We start from the raw sequence: 22,803 nt of genomic DNA, 5'->3' as shown, positions 1-22,803 counted from the left end.
GAATAATTTATTTTTATTGTATCAAGTATATTTTGAGGAAAATAAAAATATTTGAGTTATATTATAGTCCTAAAAGAAACAAAAGTGATATTATTGGACAATTTTCCAAATATAAATGATTATTCAAAAAATTTACTCGAATAAAAATATAAAATCAATTTATGCATATATGATTTGAATTTTATGATAAGAAATACGAAATATTGGAGTACTAATAATGAATAAATTATTTCGAGAAAACTTTTTGAAGTAATACTTTGTTGAAAGACAAATCTTCACTCAATTTTTAATGAATAATTTGGTTAAATAACTTTTATTTAATTTAATAATAGAAAAGTTTTACATCTTGTTGGAATTTTAAGAAATTAAATTTTATGAACTAATAGTTATTACTATTTGTATCATACGTAGTAATTTTATGGTATATTTTTTCAAATTCATTTACATTTATAGTATTTTAGTTATGAGCTTTGATCAAATCAGAATGAATAGGTTTTTAAATTCAATCAATCCCTTTTAATTGTTGAATTCATATTATTAGATAAAAACAAAAATTACTCATCGAAAGTAATACTTTCTAACACATATAATTTGTATTTGTAAGAGTAAAAGTTTATAATTTTATATAAAAAAAATATAGTCAATTAACTTTGACCAAAAAAATCTCATAGTTATGTAATCAAAATTTTGAAATTTAAACATTAAAATCTCTAAAAATATACTAAATGGTCAACAAATACTCATACAAACTAGGGTTATCTTTTAGTATAATAGTAGTAATTATTCCATTATTCTTTTATTATAAAAATGATTATAGTAATAATATTATTTCAAAAACATTGTTCTATAAAAAGTCAATACATATAAAATGGACCTTAAATCCCTTACTTTGTTAAGCTAAATTTCCAACTTGGCTCTCTATCGAACATCGATCAGAAGCAGCTAAAATCCCAACTGCAGACATTCTTGTTCGTTATCTATCTACCACATTAGCTCTAATCTGCTACTGATTCATCCAAATTAACAAGAATTTGAGATTCCAAGTTGCCAGAATTGACAATTTTCTTCAACTTGAGATACTAAATTACTCAAAAACGCGTTGATTCTTGGGTTGGTGGAATCAATTTGGTCCTCTTTTTTTGAGCCTATATTCTTGGTCTTGGTCTTTGTTTTTGCCATTTCTTTGTGGGTTTAAGAGAGATTCATTTCTTGTGGTCAGAAGGGAAGAACATCAGGTTTGAAGTTTTTGATTGGTGAGTTTTTTTTAATTTGTTTTTATGGGTTTTTTTTATCACTTCAATTGCTTTGTTTTTGTGTAATTAAGGTGCCCTAGTTCCGTAATTGAAATGGGTTTTCGTTATTGCTTGTGATTTTCATTAGGATTTGCTAGTTATTGTTATTAGGATGGTTCTTGATTGTTTCCTTGTTTGGATAGTACAACAATGAAATGTCTTTCTGATACATTTTACTGTAAATTTATGGGGAGTAAGTTCAAACCCTTGTTGGAAAGTAGAAGGTAGAGACTTTAGAGCAGTAGTTGATTGTTGTGGAGATCAGGGTGGAACCAGAGGCGGAGCCACGATTTGAAGCTTATGGGGTTCTACATTCTGATATTTTTTAAGTTACTAGGTTTTACATTGATATTCTATGAATATTCGATGAATTTTTTAAGAGAATTAAAGCTAATCCATAGGCAATAATTGCACTCTGCCGCGGGTGGAACCCATGGTCCCGACCACTTGATATAAGGGAGTATTAGAAGGAAACTTCTCATATAGTAATAAAGTTTGCTCTTTATGATAAATCTGTTCTTAGATTTCCACTTGCCTTTCTGGCTTTCCATGTTTCAAGTCTAAAATGTCCATCTTTGTCTTACTTCTTTTTGAAGATAGAGTTGTGTTCACACAGTATTAAGCTACAGTTAGATAATAATTTGAACCTAAATAGTGAGTTTATGTCTTCCCTAAGAATGGGCAAGTGGTTTGAAGCATAGGAGTGATGATTTGAGATTTCTGGTCGAAATCCCAGTTACAATACTCAGTGTAAGTGCAAATGCTCAGTCTTGGTGGGCAGGATTATTTGGAACTTGTGCTTGTTTTTGTAGCTGGTTGCCCTGTGGATGAGTTGGCAAGTTACCCCAAGTACTAGTCAGTTGGAAAAAAGTGAACTCATTATCATAGAAATGTCCTGAAAATTGGGTTAGAGAAGGAAGGGCATTGAACTTGATAGTAATACTTTTAGAGAATGAAAGATGAGTGTGAAGTGTTGCCTAAATACTTGTGGAGAATCAGTCAGCTGTACTGGGGGAAGGGAGTTGCTGAATATCTGCTTGACTCTAACTTACCAGAAGTATTCTCCATTCTGATAAAATAGCACAAGAGTTCTCTGTAGAATATGGAGCAGGACTTCTTATTTCTGGATTTAGAAGAAGTTTGATTTCCATTGCCAATAAGTGTGTAGGTGGCAATATTGACTTTAAAGCTCAAGTCTTTAACCAAAATAAAGCGAATAGATAGAGGATTTAAAATAGAGGGTCTCGAAATCTCACACTATGCTCACATGGAATAAAAGGGGAAATATCAAGTATGCGGGGTGGGGAGATTGACGAGGATGCTACACATTGTATTGCAGTGGGGTTGATGAAATGGGGGATCACTTCCAGTGTGTTGTGTGATAAGAATGTGCTCCCAAGCCTTGAAGCCATGTTTTATAAAGTGGTGGTCGGATCAACTATGTTGTATAGTACGAAGTGTTGGCTAGTCAAGAACTCGCATGTCAAAAATATGGAAGTAGTGGAATTGAGGATGTTGAGATAGATATGTGAGCATATTAGGAGAGATAGGATGAGAATCGAAGATATCCGAAACAAGGTAGGAGTGGCCTATGTGGTGGACAAGAAAAGGGTGGCGAAAATGAGATATGAGAAGAGAAGTTGTACAACACTTGCACAAGGAGGTGTAAGAGGTTGTCTATAGTGGGTAGGAGAGGTAAAGGTAGGCCGGAGAAGTATTTAGAAGAGGTTATAAGGTAGGAAATGACACATACACACTTGAAGCTTATCGAGGACATGACCCTAGATAGGAGGATTTAGAGGTCGAAGATTATGATAGAAGGCTAGTGGGTAGTCGAGTGTTGTCTAGCTTCCTTATCAGTATTATTTTTATTACTCTTCTACTATCTTATTCTTCTATTTTATTGTCTCTTTGGCTTCAGTTATCATAGTATTTGTAATTGCTGCTGTTCCCTTCTCTATTGTTTTCATTATGGATTTCTTCACTACTTTATTTGTTTTACATGCCCGATTCTTAATATGCTTTACTTTGAGTGGAGGGTCTAGCAGAATCAACCTCTCTACTTCTCAAGGTAGAGGTAAGAATGCAGACACCACCCTCCCATGACCCTTCTTGTGGGATTATACTGGGTATTGTTATTGTTGTACATCTTCATCTAACTGTGCATTCCCTTGGTGCAAACAAGTTATTGGGAACTCCTCCGTATCCCCATTTGGTATGACTTTCTTATTATTCTTCTCCAAAGTTTCATTGTATAAGTCATAAGTTGAGTACAACGATCATTCATTCAACTTTCACTTGTTAGGGAGAGGAACAGGTTAAAGGAAAGATGTGAGTTTGTAGATACAATTGTATAGGAAATTCATGACAACAATGAGACCTTAGTCAAGGGAGCAAAAATTTCAAATAGGAAGGAGATGAAGGAATGGACAGAAAGGGAATTCTCAAGGGAATAAGTTTGGAAAGGAGTTAAGATTGTGCTGGAGATAAAGCTCCAGGATCAGATGACTTCACCTTGGTGTTCTTCTGAAAATGTTGGCCCAAGGTTAATGGTGACATTATGGAGAAAGTATGATCTTCTCATGAAATTGGGAGGTTTGTCAAAGGCTTCAAAAGCTTTGTTGACCTCAATCATATTGAGGGACCAATATCAAATATAAAAAATAACAGACCTGTTAGCCTAGTAAAAAGTATCTGCAAGATTATTGCTAAGATTCTCTGCATTAGACTAAAGAAGGTTGGACAAGATACTATTGACATTCCATATGCAGTCATGGAAGGTCTTAAGAACAATTGTAAATAGTGTTATAGACTGCAGTAAGATTCTGGAAATTGAATGTAATGTACATCAATTGGAGTTAATTAGAATCAATCAGGAATATTTAGGATCAATAGGACAATTCAATTCCTGTAACTATGTATTCATTTCCTATTTTATGATGGTGTACAAAATATTAAACCTTCAATGGTTGAAGGGAATAATCAAGATAAAAGTCATAAAACATTTCTGGAACCCATCCTTCTTTCTTCCACATCATTCTTTTCTCTTCATTTTTTGAAAAAGGATGGCAAAATCTACAAACGACACTTGTAGCTAGTAAAATGGTGGATTCTAAAACCCAAAAAAAAAACTCATTGAGTACTGTGCAAACTGCACCTTGAGAAGGCATACTGATACAATCATATCAGGGCCTTTGGATTTTGTGATGGAAAGGATGGGCTTCACAACTAAATGGATCAAGTCTCCTTTATCACTTTTAGGCTTTTCAATAAGAGCCCCATAGGACGCTTCTCCTTTGGAATTTAAGAGGGCTCAGGCAAAAACAGCTATTATCTCCTCTATTATTTATCTTGGCAATGGAAGTGATGCAAGCTAATCTTTAGAGCAGTCAGAAGGGCGCTACCTTTTTTTTAGTTTTTATAAACTCGGTAAGTTATAAGTTTTGTTAGTAAACACTAAACCAGAAGAAAGAGGATGCTAGAGGCAGTTACAACCAAAATATATTACCATTACAAGCTATGCAATGTGCTAATAAAATCAACAATAACCTAGCTATCATTTACACCAACTGCAGCCTTGTTGTACCAAAATCTAAGCACAAATAGTCAATTTTGTTTGAGTTTGTATAGATTCTTCTTTATCCTCAGCATATCTGTTGTTTCCTTCCTTTCAATCTATGTTGCTCAAACTCCGGTGCGGACCTAGAGGTCAGATTCTTCATCCCATAAATTTTAGGATTTGAGGGTATGGAACCGAGTGCTAATACGGGTGTGCTAGGATTTGGCTAATAAGTGTGTATTACAACATAAAAGAATGTATATTACGACATGTATAAGTATATCTTGATTAATAAATGTTATTAAGCTAAACTGATAAAATTTAATTCTATATAAATACCTAATATTCATAAGATATCTCAAGTAATGTTAAAAGATTCTCATACTTTATATAACTATATAAATATAACATGAACCCAAAAATCAAACCAAATACCTAACCCATTTATACTTCTTGGTCATAGATATAGTCAAAACATCCAAGGTAAGTTTAAATACGATGTGGATCCCACAGCCAGACCCAAATCGTGTCGAACGACACAGGTGAACCAGGGATTTTGAAAGGTCCAAGCAACATAACTTCCAATTGCCCACCAAATGGCTGTTGGGATTTTTTCAAGTGAGAAAAAGAGGCCTTGTGGATTCCCTTTCTGCTGGAGGAACTGGAGAGTATCATGAGGCACTACTTTAGAGGCGCCATAGCTAGTGTAAGGAAGTAGGACAATGTATGGGTTCGTCACCTACTATTCGTGAATGACACACAATACATTGAACAAAGTATGACCTTTTACAACTTTCGAGGCCTATCTTTAGTCATCGATAAATTCAGTAATCGTAAGAGTAGAGCAAAGATTAGCGGATTGAAAGTGGTAAGGAGATGCTCTAAGAAGACAATTTCAAGCATACCTTCCTATTACATGTTTCACATGCAAATGTATAACGAATAATTGGAGATGATCCAAAGAATTTCTTGTGAGACACAACGAGGAGGTTTAAGATGTTCACTTTGTAAATTCCAATAAAGAATTGGAGGCTTGGGTATGGACGTGAGGATTTCGTTCAAGCCCTTGTGGGGAAATGGATTTGGAGATTTGACAAAAGAATCATGCACTTTTGAAGTTAGTGGTTGCTAGAATGCATGGGGATATGGAGAATGGAAAACATCTCAATCCTTGGGGAGGTCTATGGAGGAGCATAATAGAGACAAGGATGTTCATGGGAAAGATCCACTTCAAGGTGAGTAGGGGACAAAGTTAGCTCTGGAAACATAGATGGAGTCGTGTGACCTTCCAAACAACTCTTTTCCAACCATCTTCTATTCTTTCTTTTTGAGGAAGGTAACAACTTGTATAAATAAACAGCACAAAGGTTGTGTTGAGAGCCATATTTACAACATCAAAGCCAAGAAGCAAATTATGTCTTTGTTCTACTTGCAAGGATTCTAAAATGAAGCAAAGATTCTGTATCACCTAAGACAACCTCTTTTCAGCCCATCTTCCATATTAAGCCAAAAAGACAATTCTATTGCACAAGTGGAGCTCTTTGAGATTTAAGGTTGAAAAAAAGAACTTGCAGGATTGGGAGATCGGTGAATTTGGAACACTATTCTATGATCAATTAGAAGATCTCCCTGATAGACCAAGATACTTAGAAGTAAAGTGAAATAAAAATATATGTTTTTCGTAATAAAGTCATTGTGATTTCGAATACCAAGCAGATAGATACAATCTCCTCTACTCAATATGAGGTTCTAGAGCATTGGAACATATCTGTTTTTCTACTTGGCTAGTAGAGTGGGGATTTTCTCACTGCTGAGAACATGGAGAAGAAGAGGATGCTAATGTGCAAGCCATCTGAAGTTAGGACCATTCCAGTGCCTCACAATGAGCCAATTATAGTGTACTTCATTGAATTAGTTAGACATGGAACCCTTCCCTGTCACAGAATTTTTTCCAATTTGTGCCTTAAAAGGGAAGAACAGGAAAAAACAGGGCATGTGAAGTAGCTGCTGATATCCTATGATGCATATGTTGGGGATTGAATGCAAAGAAATGGAGAGGCTTCTGAAAGCATGGAATACTTGTTTTACAAATGATGAGATTCTTTTGATTTCTGACCAATAAAAAGAAATGAGATTCTTTTGATATCGTGTAAATTTTCGCTGTACCTATGAGGTGCGTGTTACTATAGATGATTGGGTGCTATTTTGTATAGTGGATTTTGAGGTTCTCTACTTTTTGGATGCCACTTGTATATTGGGAGACTGTCCTATTATATGAATATTATTACTCCCTCTGTCCCATTTTATATGAGGTATTTTGATTCGGCACGAAGTTTAAGAAAGGAAGGAAGACTTTTAAAATTTGTGGTCTAAAATGAATGATAGAAATTTGTGTGGCTGTAAATCATTTCATTAAGGGTAAAATAGACATTTTATAGTTAAATTGTTACTTAATATAGAAATGTATCATTCTTTTTGGGACTGACTAAAAAGGAAAGTAAGTCATATAAATTGGGACAGAGGGAGTATTACTTATCCTAAATGAGAAAAAAAAAATTGTATTGGATGAGAAGGTATCTTCATACTCTTAGGGGTCGTTTGGTAGAGTGTATTAGCAAAAATAATGCATGCATTAGCTTTGTGTATTGGTAGTCCCTTGTTTGGTACACTTTTTCATGCTATGTATAATTAATGTTTGCATTAGTTATACACTCTATTGTGTATTGAGGAGTGTATTACTAATATCATTGATTTTTAGGTATTAGTAATGCAAAGGGATTTAACACATGCATTAGCATGGTTAAAGACCCAACTGCCCCTCAAAAACACTTTTATATCTTTTCCACATGGAGGATATATTTGTAAATAAATATTTTTATACAATGCATACTATTTTTAATACACTAAACCAAACAATGCATAAGAAATAATTTATGCATAATTAATGCAAGCATAACTAATACACGCATTACTAATGCAAGCATTACTAATACACTCTATGTGCATTATTTTATACACTCTACCAAACGACCCCTTAGGATTCTCCACTAACCCTAATAGTTTTGTACACATTTGGTGCCATTAGTTAAATATTATTCACCAGAATCCTTAGGGGTAAAGCGAACATGACATTATCTGCTTACTATAGTCTGCAATAGCTGAGTGAGTAAGACACAGCTTGTGATCATAGGTTTCCTTGCAATATACTTTTTGGCTTTTGCATTCATGATTGCTCTAATGAAATAAATTGTAATCCTTTTAGAAAATCTGGGGATCCTTATCCAGCAGTGGATCCTGAGTGTTATGTGCGGATTCATGGGAACCCAATAGCTTTTTCTCATGCCCTATATATGTATTAAAATGTCCATTAAACATATATAAATATTTGACTATGAACCCAATTATAATTGTATATTAACTTGAGGTCATTGTATGAATCCATTAACTTCAAATCCTGGATTCACCTGTCCTCAGCTGGATGAGTTAATTAAAGATAAGAGTCAGCTGTATTCCTGGAAATTGTCCATTAGAGAGCTTTTGCTTCTTCCTGATGTGTTTTTCAAATGGAAAACTTCAAGCTGAATTCAGGTTATAAATTCACCGGCAAACAAAATCTTAATCTGCTCTTCAATGTGATACTATCTTGAATCTGTCAAAATAGTATCTAGCCTGATTTTGTTCCATGATGGAACCTTCAAAAGATGGGTTCTAGAGATTCAAAACTAATGATTAAGCTACAGCCCATCTATACATTAGTGCGATTTAATTTCTCTTAATTTGTGGCATAGTTTCCCATCAGTTTTCTTATCTAGTAAATTGAAGAGATAATTTATCCAGTTTATCCTCTGTTATTCAACTCAGGTGTGTAACCTAGTTGGATATTGTTGATTTGGTTTATTGAGTAGTTTGATTGTAATTGACCAGGTGGAATGGAGATATCAATGTTAAAGATGCTTCTCAATAATATCTCCTGTTTTTGCCATTTATCATCGAGTGATCACATGAGTGGTGAACTGGTCCGTAGATATTACTGTAAGATTGAGGATATACTGAAGCTTGTAAAGCCGATTCTTGACTCTATTGCTGACGTTGAAGAAGCTTCTAGCGAGCTGCTCCTGAAAGCGTTTGCTGGGCTTGCTCAACATGTTGATGAACTGAGGGAGCTATTCGAAACCTGGGAACCATTGTGCAGTAAAATTTATTTTGTATGTTTGGAGATCTATCTCATCATAACTTTCATGTCTTGAATAAGCTGATTATCTTATTACAGTTTGCACTTAATACTGATTAAAAGATTTAAATTAAGAGAAACTATTTCTTATTTGCATTCATCTAAACTTCATGACTAATATGTAACACATTTTCAGTACTTTCAGCTATTTTATATCTAGTTTGCTGATATTTTTATTTTTGATGATCCATAGGTCCTGCAAGCTGAACCATTGATTGGGAAAATTCGAACATGTAGCCTGGAAATACTTGAGCTCCTTAAATCTTCTCATAAAAGCCTTCCTGCTGATGTAACTTTGACAACCCTTGAGGTGGGTGCTAAGTACATGGCTTCTGTGTCTGTTCTACCTTTTAGTTGCATTCATCTAACCCTTCTGTGAAATCTTCCTCCCTACTGTCTCTTTTCATTTATGTTTAATGATTTCTCATCATTTCTAAGGTGGGTGTATTTTGTTTGGATTGCAGCTCTATATACTGAAAATTAAGTATGTAGATTATGAATTGATATCAATGACAATTACAAAGGTTATTAAAGCTCAAGTGGAAGGCTTGCGAGCCAGCTCAGATAACTTTGCCAAAATTGCTGATTGCCTAAGCTTGAACTCAAACGAAGAGCTTTTGATTGAGCTTGTGGCCCTTGAAAAATTGAAAGAGAATGCTGAACAAGCTGAAAAGACTGAGGACGTTGAATATATTGAGCAAATGATAACTCTTGTTTCTCATATGCACGATTGCTTTGTCACTGTGAAACAGTCCCAGAGCTGTACCACTGTGCCAATACCTCCTGACTTTTGCTGCCCTCTTTCACTTGAGTTGATGACTGACCCTGTAATTGTTGCATCTGGTCAAACCTATGAGAGGGCTTTTATAAGGAGATGGATTGATCTGGGTCTCACTGTCTGCCCCAAGACACGGCAAACTCTGGGGCATACAAATCTCATTCCCAATTACACTGTTAAGGCACTCATTGCAAACTGGTGCGAGATAAATGATGTGAAGTTGCCCGATCCCATGATATCTTTGAGCTTGAACCAACCATCTTCCCTCATAACACATGCAGACTCTGGTGCATCCAGGGATAACCATGTATTTCCCCTTACAAGGGACAAACACTCTTTGTCACCAGACTCCACGCAATCTTTAGGTTCTCCGAGAAAGACTTTGATTTCGTCTAGTGTAGGCCAAAGAGAGGAATCATCTCCATCTCATCTCCGCTCCTCTTCAGAGGATTCTTTACCTGGAGTTGCTGGTAATGTACTTGCTTTTGATGTTGAAAGGATAATTATGAAGAGTGAAGACCGGATGGCCCACTCTGGAGAGATAAGTTCACATGGTCATAGTACATTAGCTGTTGAGGAACAGTTATCTTCAGGTCATAGTAGAACAACCTCGGCACCCAGCACGCTTGCTAATTCAAACTTTTCCCCTGTAATTCCTGGTGATGGAAATAAGTTATCCTCACAGTCAGAAGCTGCTGCTGTTGCTTCAAGGGATGTTGTAGTGGATTCCAAGCCAGCTGCTTCTATCCCTCGAAGGGAGCCAGAATTTCCATCTACACTAGAGACAAGACCTCGTAATCAAGCGATTTGGCGTAGACCATCTGATAGGTTTCCAAGAATAATTTCTTCCCCTACAGTTGAAAGAAGGGCTGATCTTTCAGAACTTGAGGAGCAAGTTAAAAAGTTGGTTGAGGACTTGAAGAGCACTTCCATTGATATGCAGAGAACTGCTACAGCTGAACTCCGGTTACTTGCCAAGCATAATATGGATAACCGCATGGTGATTGCAAATTGTGGTGCTATTAGCTTGTTGGTTAACCTACTTTATTCAGAAGACATGAAAGTACAAGAAGATGCTGTTACTGCACTTCTCAACTTGTCAATTAATGACAACAACAAGTGTGCCATTGCAAATGCTGATGCAATCGAACCTCTGATTCATGTCCTCCAGACAGGGAGCGATGAGGCTAAAGAAAATTCTGCTGCAACTCTTTTTAGCCTTTCTGTGATGGAGGATAACAAGATGAAGATTGGGAGGTCTGGAGCAATCAAACCTCTTGTTGATTTATTGGGAAATGGAACTCCAAGGGGCAAGAAAGATGCAGCGACAGCTTTGTTTAACTTGTCAATACTTCATGAGAACAAGGCTCGTATTATCCAGGCTGGTGCTGTAAAGTATCTCGTAGATTTGATGGACCCTGCTACCGGGATGGTTGATAAGGCTGTTGCTGTTTTATCCAATCTTGCAACCATTCCCGAGGGAAGAGCAGGAATCGGTCAGGAAGGAGGGATTCCTCTTCTTGTTGAGGTTGTTGAGCTGGGCTCTGCAAGGGGTAAAGAGAATGCAGCAGCTGCTCTCTTGCAACTATGCACTAACAGTAACAGGTTCTGCAACATAGTTCTCCAGGAAGGAGCTGTACCTCCGTTAGTGGCATTGTCACAATCTGGCACTCCAAGAGCAAGGGAAAAGGTCTGATGCCAGAAACTTCAACCATTTTCTTTCTTCAAATTTTGTGCACCGATAGTGTAAAATATTTTTGCACCATCAGGTTAAGTTACCAGCTTATATAACAAACAAATTATGATAACTTGAAAGTATAGTAACAGGTTAAATTACACTGTCAGTGCTACTAAACTTTTGCCCTCTTTGGTTTTGTATATGTATAAATATTAACTTTGTGATTACATGCAGGCTCAGGCACTTCTTAGCTTCTTCAGAAATCAACGGCATGGTAATGCAGGAAGGGGCTAATTTATACATTGAACATTTGGGCACATACTTTTCTTATAATTAACAGATAATTATGTGTGTAAATTTGATATTATAAGTACTGTATGTGAAGTTCATGGTTTCCTAGAATGTTTCCCAGATTTGTGAGATCTGCAGAAGTAAATTAGTTGGTGGCTCAGATGGAGTCCATCTGAATAGCTTTGTATGTACATGTGGAGAAAATTTTAGATGACCGCGAAAACGCTGCAGCCTTTGTAATTTTACAAGTGGTGAGATTGGTAAATGATAACTATTCTTTCTTTTACTTAGAAATGCAAGTACACCTCTTGATTTCTCTTTAGATTTCAAAGATTTGGATAACCAGTGTTAGCTGTTCAGTGAACGTGTAGTTTCACAGATCAGATATTTGAATGTGGTATATGATAACAGAAGTAATTAGACAATCTTTTTGGTATGTTGAGTATTAGAGTCTTCATCATGTCATTTGACAAATCATAATGTTGTTGCAGTTTCTTTCCACTTGTTTTTCTTTGTTGAAACTGTTGTCATGTCAGAGCATAATTGCAATGGAGTAGCAGCGTTAGCGGTTGGTTACGTGAACTTTTACCTTTTTTTTTTTGAGAATTTGTTTTTCTCATATTATAATTTTTTTTCCCATTTCCGCTTACTCTACCTTTTTATTAAAATCATTGAAATTTAGGCAATTAATCTAAAATTTGTTGTAGGCATTGAAATTTTGTTTGACTCTACAATGTGTTCATTTGAGTTAGGACTCTACCAGGTGTGTTCAATTCGAATTAGGATTCTTAGAGGTTACTCAATCCTAAATCCGGATACTATATTTTCCTAAAAGACATCTCGAATATTTTGCAAATTCATGCAATATTCATAAAGAGATCAAATTCAAATCATCCTAATTTGAGAAATATGCCACTAACGGCCCTCAAATCATGGGCAAATCTTATGAGAGAAGAATCAAGGGAGGAACAAAATTGTACTTATATATTTATCAATAAAATTATATTTCTTCATATTTTATTTATGATTGCAATTTATTTTCTATCATTTTAAAATTTGTTGTAAATATGTGTCCTTCCCAAATAATACTAGGTGCTTGGTAAGTTATGCGCACTCAATGTTTATACGAATTCAATAGACGTATGTTATGTGTTTCCAGTTTCCATATTGACTTCTATCATTTAAAAAATATAATTAGAGAGGTAGATAATACATTTTTTGGCTCAATTTATGTGATATTTTCTTTTTTAGTCGGTCTAAAAAAGAATGATACATTTTTATAATTAAAATAATTTAATTTTAAAATACTTATTCTACCTTTGATTAGATGAACTTAATGAGATAATTTATAGTAATATATATATCTATGACTTAATTTAGACTATAAATTTTTTAAAAAAATTCTTTCTTAAATTTTGTACCAAATCAAGCTAAATCAATAGATACTCGTAAGTACTTACCTCTCGCATAATACTCACTTTGTCTTATCCATAAAAACTAAACTAATTAGCATTGCATTTTCTGCTCGTCAAACTAATTACACTTTCGATTCGTTGTAGCTTTTGTGGGCAAGTTATCTATTTTTTCTCATTTTCTTTTTATTTCTCTATTTGTTTAGTTTTTTTTTTCTCTTTTCTCATTATTTCTTCTCTTTTGTTCAGTTTTTCCACAGATCACATTATTCATTATTTTTATTTTTTTTCACCATAATCTTATTCATACTCAATTTAGACTCTTACACAGATCCATTTTTTTGTCCCTTTAATTTCTTCTTCTTTTTCTATACAATAAGAAAAAATAATTGATATAGTAAACATGTGTTCTCCTTTTTTATATATAACATAATATATCTTTGGTCTTTTTTGTTTCTCTAATCACATATCAGAACAACATGTTTTATCTTTTTCTTTTCCTTTCATTTTATTTTTGTTTTTCTCCTTTTCTAGTTACATTTATTATTATTTTTAAAAAATTATGTTATTTTTTTTCTTCATAATCTAATTCTATACATCTTTTTGGCCTCTTTGTTTTTTGTTCTTTTTTTGTTTTTTATTATATTAATAAAAAGATAATTGATATAGTACACTCTTTATTTGCTTTTATGCAAGTATACAATTGTAGTATAGTATGATACTCACATGATATATATTAAGGAAAAGGCATAAATTTATTTTTGAACTTGTCCCAAAAGGTCATTACACGCTTAAATTAATATGGTGATCTATTACACACTTCTACTACTAAAAAGTGAATTTATTTACCCCCTGAGACGTATAGCATCATTCTCACAATGGGAGGTGTATCACACTTGTACCACATCAATGTCATCTCACTGCCACATGAGATGACATGTCAGATTTTGAATAAAATTCTTCATGTCATTCAATTGTTTCTTCTTCAATGAACACCATCATAAAACAACGACCATTGTCGTCATAATAGTACCAAATCTATATATTTCACCATAAAATTAAAAAAACCGCCACACATTTCACCACCTACGATCAAACCCACCATGAAATCATTACCATTGCCGCCATATTAGTACCAAATCTATATATTTCACCATAAAAATTAGAATAGTTGCCACAAATTTCACCACCTATAATCAATCCCGCCATCAAAACCAGAATATTTTAGATTATGTTTTATGTTACTCAAATAAATAGCTGAAATTTATTTAAACATAATAATTAATAAAATTATATACTTAGACGTCCTATTAATAACAAATATGAGTAATGATCTATAAGTTATCAAATTTGCATAATATAGAGTCGGTACAAGACTATAATTAACATTAACACGTTACTCTCGGGGATTCTCAGCAATATACAATATACTTAGTAAATTAAATATGGGTTCTGAAATTTACAATTGAATGATTAATGATTAATACATTTCTTCATTGATTAATTAACCGTTCATACATTGTGTGTGTTTTTATTTTAGAAAAATAATAATATAATTTTGGGACTTAGATATTTCAAATCAATATTAATAATAATGCACATTTTGTAGTGATGTCTTGAATCAAAAAAGTCATTTCTTATAATACAATTGTCTTAATATCAAGGTTGAATACTCTCTTTTCAATATAATCCTAATATTGCTATAGAATACTCAAATAAGGTTCATAATATTTTTACACTTCATTACTATACCACATTGTTTGTTTGATCTTTATAAAAATAATAATTAATAATGTGCAGATTATGTTGGATTATTATTAGGAGAAAAAGATTTGTTAAACTCCTTTATGTGATATAGAGGTATAGAGATAATATATATTTCGTAAAAAAAAAAAAAACACATATACATTTATAGTTACATGTGCAAATTAAATAACTCATATATCCTTTTTTGACTAACCAAAGTTAATCTTTTGATTTTTAATTTATTTATTTTAGTTATTTAATCAAATAATATTCATATAGAGGTAAATTTGATAGTTTTTTCACGTGATTTTATTTTTGACCTTTTTTAATTGAACAACCAATTTGGGTCTTAATTATCTCCCTCATGAATCTATTTGTTAATCAGTATTTGAGTTTGCTGTTCTTATTTAATTTTTCTCTTTCATTCTTTAGTGTGGAAAACATGAGAAATAAAAAGAAACAATGAACAAAATAAAAATGTTTTTTTTTTTAAAAAAAAAAGCAAACTAAAATTAATTTTTCTTTGCGGTTATATTGAATTTTATTTTTGTAGCTGTAAATAAAGTTGATGCATCTATAATAGATTTTACAAGAAGATGAGTGAAAAATTAAATTTGATCAACAATATAAGAAAATCAAGATTAGTCATTGAATAAAGAAGATTAAAAAAAAAGAGACAAAAATTCATGTATGAAGAGGATCAAATATACCTCGAAATATTGTGAGAAGGATCAAATATACCTTGTAAATCAGTTTTTCACTTCCGTCAAACAAAAATGATCTTGGTTCTTCAAACATAAAATATTGCGATAAAGGTCAAATATACCTTGTATAGTTTTTATTTTATCAAAAAATAATTTTGAATCAATTTTTTCACTTCCGTCAGCTAAAAAGGATTTTGGCTCTATCAAAATTATATATGTAACAATTGACATAAATGTGAGCCACTTTCTTTTAACAAAAAATATATTATCTCTAAATCACAAAGTTGAGAAATATAATTTATTATTATTATTATTATTGTTATATAAATGGCCCGTATATATGACATGTTTGATTAATAATTTTACTTGTTAAGTCATTTTATAAATCTTGAATTTAAATTGAGTGTGAGTTAAATTTATTTTAAATTTAATATTATTAGTGTTTATCTTGCCATTCAAATTTTAAATTTTATTTCTTAATTGTCAATTCAAATTTGTGTTCTTTATAATTTATATTGGAAAATAGAGGGAAGAAAAGAAATTATTCGCGTGTGGCTACCATTATGTAGCCTTTTTAAAAGAAATTGAAATTAGCATGTATTTATGGAAATTATGGGAATGTGGGAATAAGTCTATTCCCATGTATTGAGAAACTTTGTCATGTATTAAAAAATAATTAATAAATTTAAATTTGAATAAGGGTAAGAATGTCAAAAAATAAACATGTTTATAATGGGAATGTGTCATCCTGGCCAAAATTTTATGGCCAAAAGGATAATAATAACGATAATTATAATAATAATGAAAATAAATAAATAATAATAATAATAATAATAATAATAATGATGATGAGAACGACAACAACAACGACGACGACGATGACAACAACAACAACGGCAACAACAACCACAATGACGACGACAACAACAACAACAACAACGACAATGACAACAACAACGACAATGACAACAACAACAACGACGACAACAACAACAACGATGACGATCGACAATGACGACGACAACGACAACAACAACAACCTCAACACCGACGATGACGATGGCAACGATGACAACAGCTAGGGCTGCATATCGATCGGTTCGGTTCGGTTTTGAACATTATCAGTTTTGCTTATTGGTTATCGATTTGTAGACGTGCCAAACTGTTAAAGAACCATTAAGTTATCGGTTAATCAGTTATTGATCCTTATCGTTTCGGTTATCGAGTTAACTGTTAACATACCGCACAATTTTTTTAATCAGAAATCACATGAAGAATTGAAGACAATGTAATTAAACTCATTAACTCTAAGTAATTCTGTACCGCATATTGCAGCCAGAAAGCTGGAAACACAAGACAGAGGACATTTCCTAATATAATCCCACTCAACACAGCAGCAACACTTATATATTTACAAATTACAACTCTCAACACAACACAACAACAACACATGTAAGGCCTAGTTGTCACCTAACTCTTAACACAACACAGAAACACTTGTATATTTACAAATTATAAATTGAGCAGTCAACACCAAACACTCAACACAACAGCAAGTCAACAATTCATTTCATCACACAATATCACAATTCACTCACTTAATAGTTAATACCCAACATGCCAACATTCAACACAAGTACACAATGTCACAACAACAACATGCCAACTGCCAACAACCATGCACAACAATCAACACTCAACACAACAACACTTAAAGAAACTTTTCAACACAAATATGAAATATCACATTTAAATAACTGAATAAAACAACAACACTACAAGCTGCAACCCTACAACATTGCAGAAGTCAAAATGCAACACAACTTAAAATTGTCTAACATAAAGTCACTGTCACAGCTCACACAAGCACAAACAGAATTTCAAAAATTCAAAATAGCAGTCGCACAATCTAAAAATTAAGTCCAAACATAGTACTAATAGTTCATGTTCAAGTAAACAAAGTAATAACTAGCCATCAATTCTTGAGAGTTGACGATTCTGGTTCCTGTTTTTCAAACAACGCTTAACATGCCTCCTTAAGGAGGCAGTCCGAGGCAGTCCCAATATTGTACGAATGGTAATAAGTAATACGGCCACAATGAATACATTTGTCAGTCCACGATCCATCTTCTTTTTCTTTAAGTTTTTCATAGTGATTCCAAACAGGTGATCGAACATTAGAACCATGAAGTCGAAGCATGATGAAATCTGATTAACTAAGAAACAGAGAAAGTATAAGATATTTTGATGGTTAAAAATTAAAGAGAAGTCAAAATGAACTGATGAAGAACACCAAGTTCTACTGGGAGCTTGCTTTGCACAAAAATTGATATTAACCATAATTTAACACACTCATTAGTCATTAGAAAAGAAAAGACAATATAGTCAATAGTAAGACATCTACCTTTCCTTCTCCTTTAGTAGAGTTAGTGAAGAAAACCTCCAATTTTACATGTCATCAATGCAAAATTCTTTTCCAAGTTTAGCCAAATCTAAAGATAAATACGATAACAAGTCAAGGCTCAAGACTTAAACAATAAAAGTATTAAATAAACTATTCACAGTTTTACATCAATGAGGTTTTTTTCTTACCTTGTTCAAGTTGGTCAAGAAAATCTAAATCATCCTCAATATTTATGGGTTGTGGCTCACTTCGAAGCCAATCTTGAAGGCACACTAGATCTTGTACCAATTTAAGAGTCAATGAACTCCTAAACGAATCAAGTATGCACCCTCCGTTACTAAAAGCACATTCAGACGCCACACTTGAAACAGGAATAGCCAACACATCTTGAGCCATTTTAGAAAGAGATGGAAATTTAGGTGAGTTAACTTTCCACCAAAGCAATACATCAAAATTTGATTTTCCAATTTCAGTATCTTTTTCAAGATATTAATTAATTCTGACTTTGAACTTGCTCCTCCATTTTCAGATTTATGTTTATGTAATTCCTCAAAAAAATTCCAAATTCTCCTATCGATACAGACCTTGAATCAGAAGTATCCACCTCAGTTGAAGAAAGTTGGCCATTTTTATCATTTGAATTAGGCTTTGCATACTCATTAAACAAAGATCCCATGTACGTTCGCACACCAATTTCTATAGCAATCCTTTTTTTCTCCAAACACCTTCTTAAGTGCAAATTCAAGAGTATTAAATTTGTGACGAGGATTCAAAACACATAGTATGAAAAACATCTTATTCATTTTTTCAGTATTACCCCAATATTTGTCAAATTTCTCCTTCATATATTCTGCCATTTTAGCCAAACAGGATCTTCATTTGATATCAATTGATTCAAGTAAACACCAACTTGATAAATTTCAAGAAAATAAAAATTTGATGTAACATATCATGATCCAGATATCTTCAAAGTAAGATTAAAAAGCATTTCAAGAAATTTTGTAATTCTCTTACGCTCTGCCAATCACTTCTCAAAAGTGTACCTGTAGATTTTTTATCCACAATATCAACAAACTTAAGATGTAGTACCAAGCCAATATCACGATCATCGTACTCTACAATTGCACTTTCATATTCAATAACCCTACGCAACATCATGTAGGTGGAATTCCACCTTATAGGAACATCCAACCATAAATACTTTTTAACAAGATTTTCATCTTCACAACATTCTTGAAACTTTTTCCACCTAGCAGGAAATTGCCTAATGTATCTCAGTGCTTGTCTAACTCGTTCAATAGACACATTTGCTTCTTTTGTACCATCTTAAACAATAAGATTTATAATATCAGTCATAAACCTTATATGAAGGTGACTACCTGTAACACCTTGTATTCTACATGTACTAGTTCTATTTATATGACACTTATAATTTACCTTGTGGTATAGTTTAGGACTCGATTTCCTATGCAACTAGTGACAATAGAATAGGCTTAAAGTGAACTGTCCCTAGATTTTGATGCACCCCGATTAAGTTGAATCTGCCCATTTTTTTCCTCTTTAAAAATAGGTTTGGGGTGGAGAATTTTGTATATATTTATCAATAACTCATGGATGGTGATGAATCCTTGAGTTTAATATTCTCCTATTATGCTGAGGGATTTTTGGAGATTGATAGTGGTTTCCTTATGTATATTGTTGTTGGGGGCAACTTGGGTATCTTGGCAAAGGATGTATGAAGTTGTATTAATGTATAGCAGAAGGGTGTGGTGATTTACCATTTGTGTAAGGGTTGTATGGGTCTACTGTCTGTCAAATGTTTAGCTAATGTTTTACGAGGCCCGTAATGTGATTAGCTACTAACATTAGTTCAATTATGAATTATATTGTAGATAAACACCCCAAAGAGAGGCTGAATCGTGATAGTTGTATTGGTCAGAAAGTAAGGTATGTAAGGCTATCCGATTTCCTACTTCTTTGGCATGAATCCAACACTTGTAATACAAAGTAAGCTTTCTAAGTGCCCTTGGTAGTGACTGATCCATAGTTGCAGTTCCTACTCCCTAGAGCATTAAATTGAGTACTCTAATATGAGTTTATTACTAAATGTACGTGCTTACTCTATCAAGTATTAGCATGCAAGGTTTAAACTTGTTTCATCGTCAAAGTACCCTTGGTACGTATTTACCTTATATAAATCAAAATGATCCTAGATTACACATGGTACATATGTTTATATGTTGGATATACAATCTGTCATATCTTGCCAACTTGCTTCAATTGTCTATTCCATCATATATGTCATATTTTCACATGTTCATATGTTCCCTTTATTAGTTATTACTCCCATTGTGTTAGACTATAATGTTAGCTCACAAGATCCCTACTTGCTCTATTGTATATTTTATATGTACTTACTTGGAATATGTATCCGTCCTTAAGTTGAATATGCCTACGTTCTCCCTTGGTTACACGTCCATGTATACCTTGTATTTGATATTAGTTAGTGAGTATTTGTATATTATATAGAGTTCAAATATATTGGTTGAATGTTAAATGTCTTCACTTGATATGTGCTTCAATTTGAGATGTCAAAATGCTTAATGAGTCATGTAAGCTCCTAAGTATTACCTTGGTGTCACATTTGCTTCCCATGTCATTGTTATTATCGTAAGTTCATATTCGTGTGTCTTCTACTACTGGTCCATAGTTCCAAATCTCAACAATGATTATGACCAACAAAACAACAATCTCAAAAGAGTTATGATCATCATAAGAACAATCTCAAAAGAGTTATGAACATCAAAACAACAATCTCAAAGATTAAAGAATATAAGTAAAGCAATTTGTATAATTATGGGTGGTAGCCCAGGGGCAAATGCCTAGCATGGGTCGATCCCAATTGGTATAGAAGGGTGGCAGCTCAGGGGAAAAAGCCTAGTATGGGCCGATCCTAATTGGTATAGAAGGGTGGCAGCTCAGGGGCGAAAGCCTAGCATGGGCCAATCCCAATTTATGAAATTATGAGGACAACATCCCAGGGGTTAAAATGCCTAGCATGGGCCATCTTCTTATACCACTGATCAGCTGGTCATTTGTATCATATATCTTATAAAGATTATAACGCACATAAAAGTAAAGAAAAGAATGTAACATACATGATTCCATAAGTATAGGCAAATGTGGTCTCAAATCCTTATCTATTTGTATTTGGTTTCACTTGAGCTCTCATTTTACATATGGTTGTATTATGCCTTACAATTTTAGTAAATTCTTTCGTACTGACGTCCCTTATTGGGGACGCTGCATTTCATGTTGCAGGTACATGTACTCAACTAGTAGATCTCCCCAATAGAAGCACATGATACTCAGTGGTTGTTGGTGAGTTCCAGGTTGATTCGAGGCTTTGCTGAGTCTTTACTATACATATTTTCATAGTGGTATAGTCATGAATTCAAGTAGAGGCTTTGTAGACATTGTAAAGCTATCATCTGTATTCATAGTTTTACTTGTCATATGTATCGGTTCAGCTAGTCGACATGTGTTGTTTATGTAGTTTCTCATTAGTAAATCTATCTGCATAGTAGTTCACTTTCTCATCATAGGTCACTTGTAAAACATGTGTACATATGGTACTTGTCCGCCTCACCTTGGGTTGGGGTATGACACTACCACCCATTAGGTTGGTCCCCCCACCTAGTTTATTGCTTAGACAAATCTGTTATTGCCACACTATTTGAACCAACATTATCAACTGTAATAGTGAAAATCCGATGCAATCCCCACTCATGTAAACACTTACTAATAGACTTTTTAAGATCTTCACCTCTATGACTAGAGATTGGACAAAAGTTGATAATTCTTTTATACAAACTTTATTTTTTATCAACCCAATGAGCAGTAATGACCATATAATTGATTCTTTGTATGGAAGTCCAAGTATCAGTGACTAAAGGCACCCTTGTTGTGTTTCCTTAAAAACAGCCATCAACTTATGTTTTTCTTCATAAAAAAATCAAAATAATCACGAGTCACAATGGTACGAGAAGGAATGTAGAAACAAGGTTGTGCTACTTTCATAAATTGTTTAAAACCTTTATTTTCAACAAATCTGAAAGGAAGTTCATCAAGAATTACCATACGACACAAGGCCTTCCTACACTCTTCCTGATCAAATTTCCATGGAACAACAACTATATCACCCTTGTTACCTCCTATCACTGGTTGAAATGCTAATCTTGATTGTTTAATATCAATATTATAAGGCATCTTTTGACATTTGGTTATATGACTAAGCATTGACGTCGTACCATGTTCTTTTGTGTCAGCAAAATACTCTTTTTTACAATAGTTGAAAACATCCTTTTCACTTCCATCATGATCAGTTTTACGAGTAAAATTATTCCACGCATGAGATATTTTTTTCCTTTCTTTCTTTACTTTGGACTCAACAGTTTGAATTTGACCTATTGCATTTGAATTAGAAGCTCCACTTTCACCAACAACAATTATGATATTTTAAGACATGATACTTTCACCAAAAACTGCAAAAATATATAAATTAATCATTTATTGAACTATTTTTTTATAGGAGGTCGATGAAGTAATAAACTGTTAAAGGAACTAAACAAAGACTAAGTAGTTTGTTAAAGTAAGAACTATAAAGTGCAAACACTAGGCTAAGACGTTAAGTAGAATCAGAAGTTAC

At 33.4% G+C, this 22,803-nt stretch overlaps 1 protein-coding gene across 3 annotated transcripts; it reads left to right on the top strand.

The window, feature by feature from the left end:
* The first annotated feature begins 877 nt into the window (after positions 1-877).
* Positions 878-12,151, top strand: LOC125874140 (U-box domain-containing protein 4-like). Of its 3 annotated transcripts, none has more exons than XM_049554987.1 (5): positions 878-1,235; positions 8,776-9,056; positions 9,276-9,392; positions 9,547-11,550; positions 11,773-12,151. In XM_049554987.1, the coding sequence occupies exons 2-5, from the start codon at positions 8,781-8,783 to the stop codon at positions 11,830-11,832; spliced, it is 2,457 nt and encodes an 818-aa protein (XP_049410944.1). In that variant the 5' UTR covers positions 878-1,235; positions 8,776-8,780; the 3' UTR covers positions 11,833-12,151. The 3 variants fall into 3 exon arrangements, with proteins under 3 accessions (XP_049410944.1, XP_049410937.1, XP_049410950.1); XM_049554980.1 differs by having other exon boundaries at positions 878-1,253; XM_049554993.1 differs by lacking the exon at positions 8,776-9,056 and having other exon boundaries at positions 878-1,253.
* Positions 12,152-22,803: the final 10,652 nt, after the last annotated feature.

Source organism: Solanum stenotomum, chromosome 1, assembly GCF_019186545.1.
Source record: "Solanum stenotomum isolate F172 chromosome 1, ASM1918654v1, whole genome shotgun sequence".
NCBI lineage: Eukaryota > Viridiplantae > Streptophyta > Magnoliopsida > Solanales > Solanaceae > Solanum > Solanum stenotomum.
The sequence above is the reverse complement of the archived record's forward strand: the minus strand, read 5'-3'. Positions and strand labels throughout refer to the sequence as shown.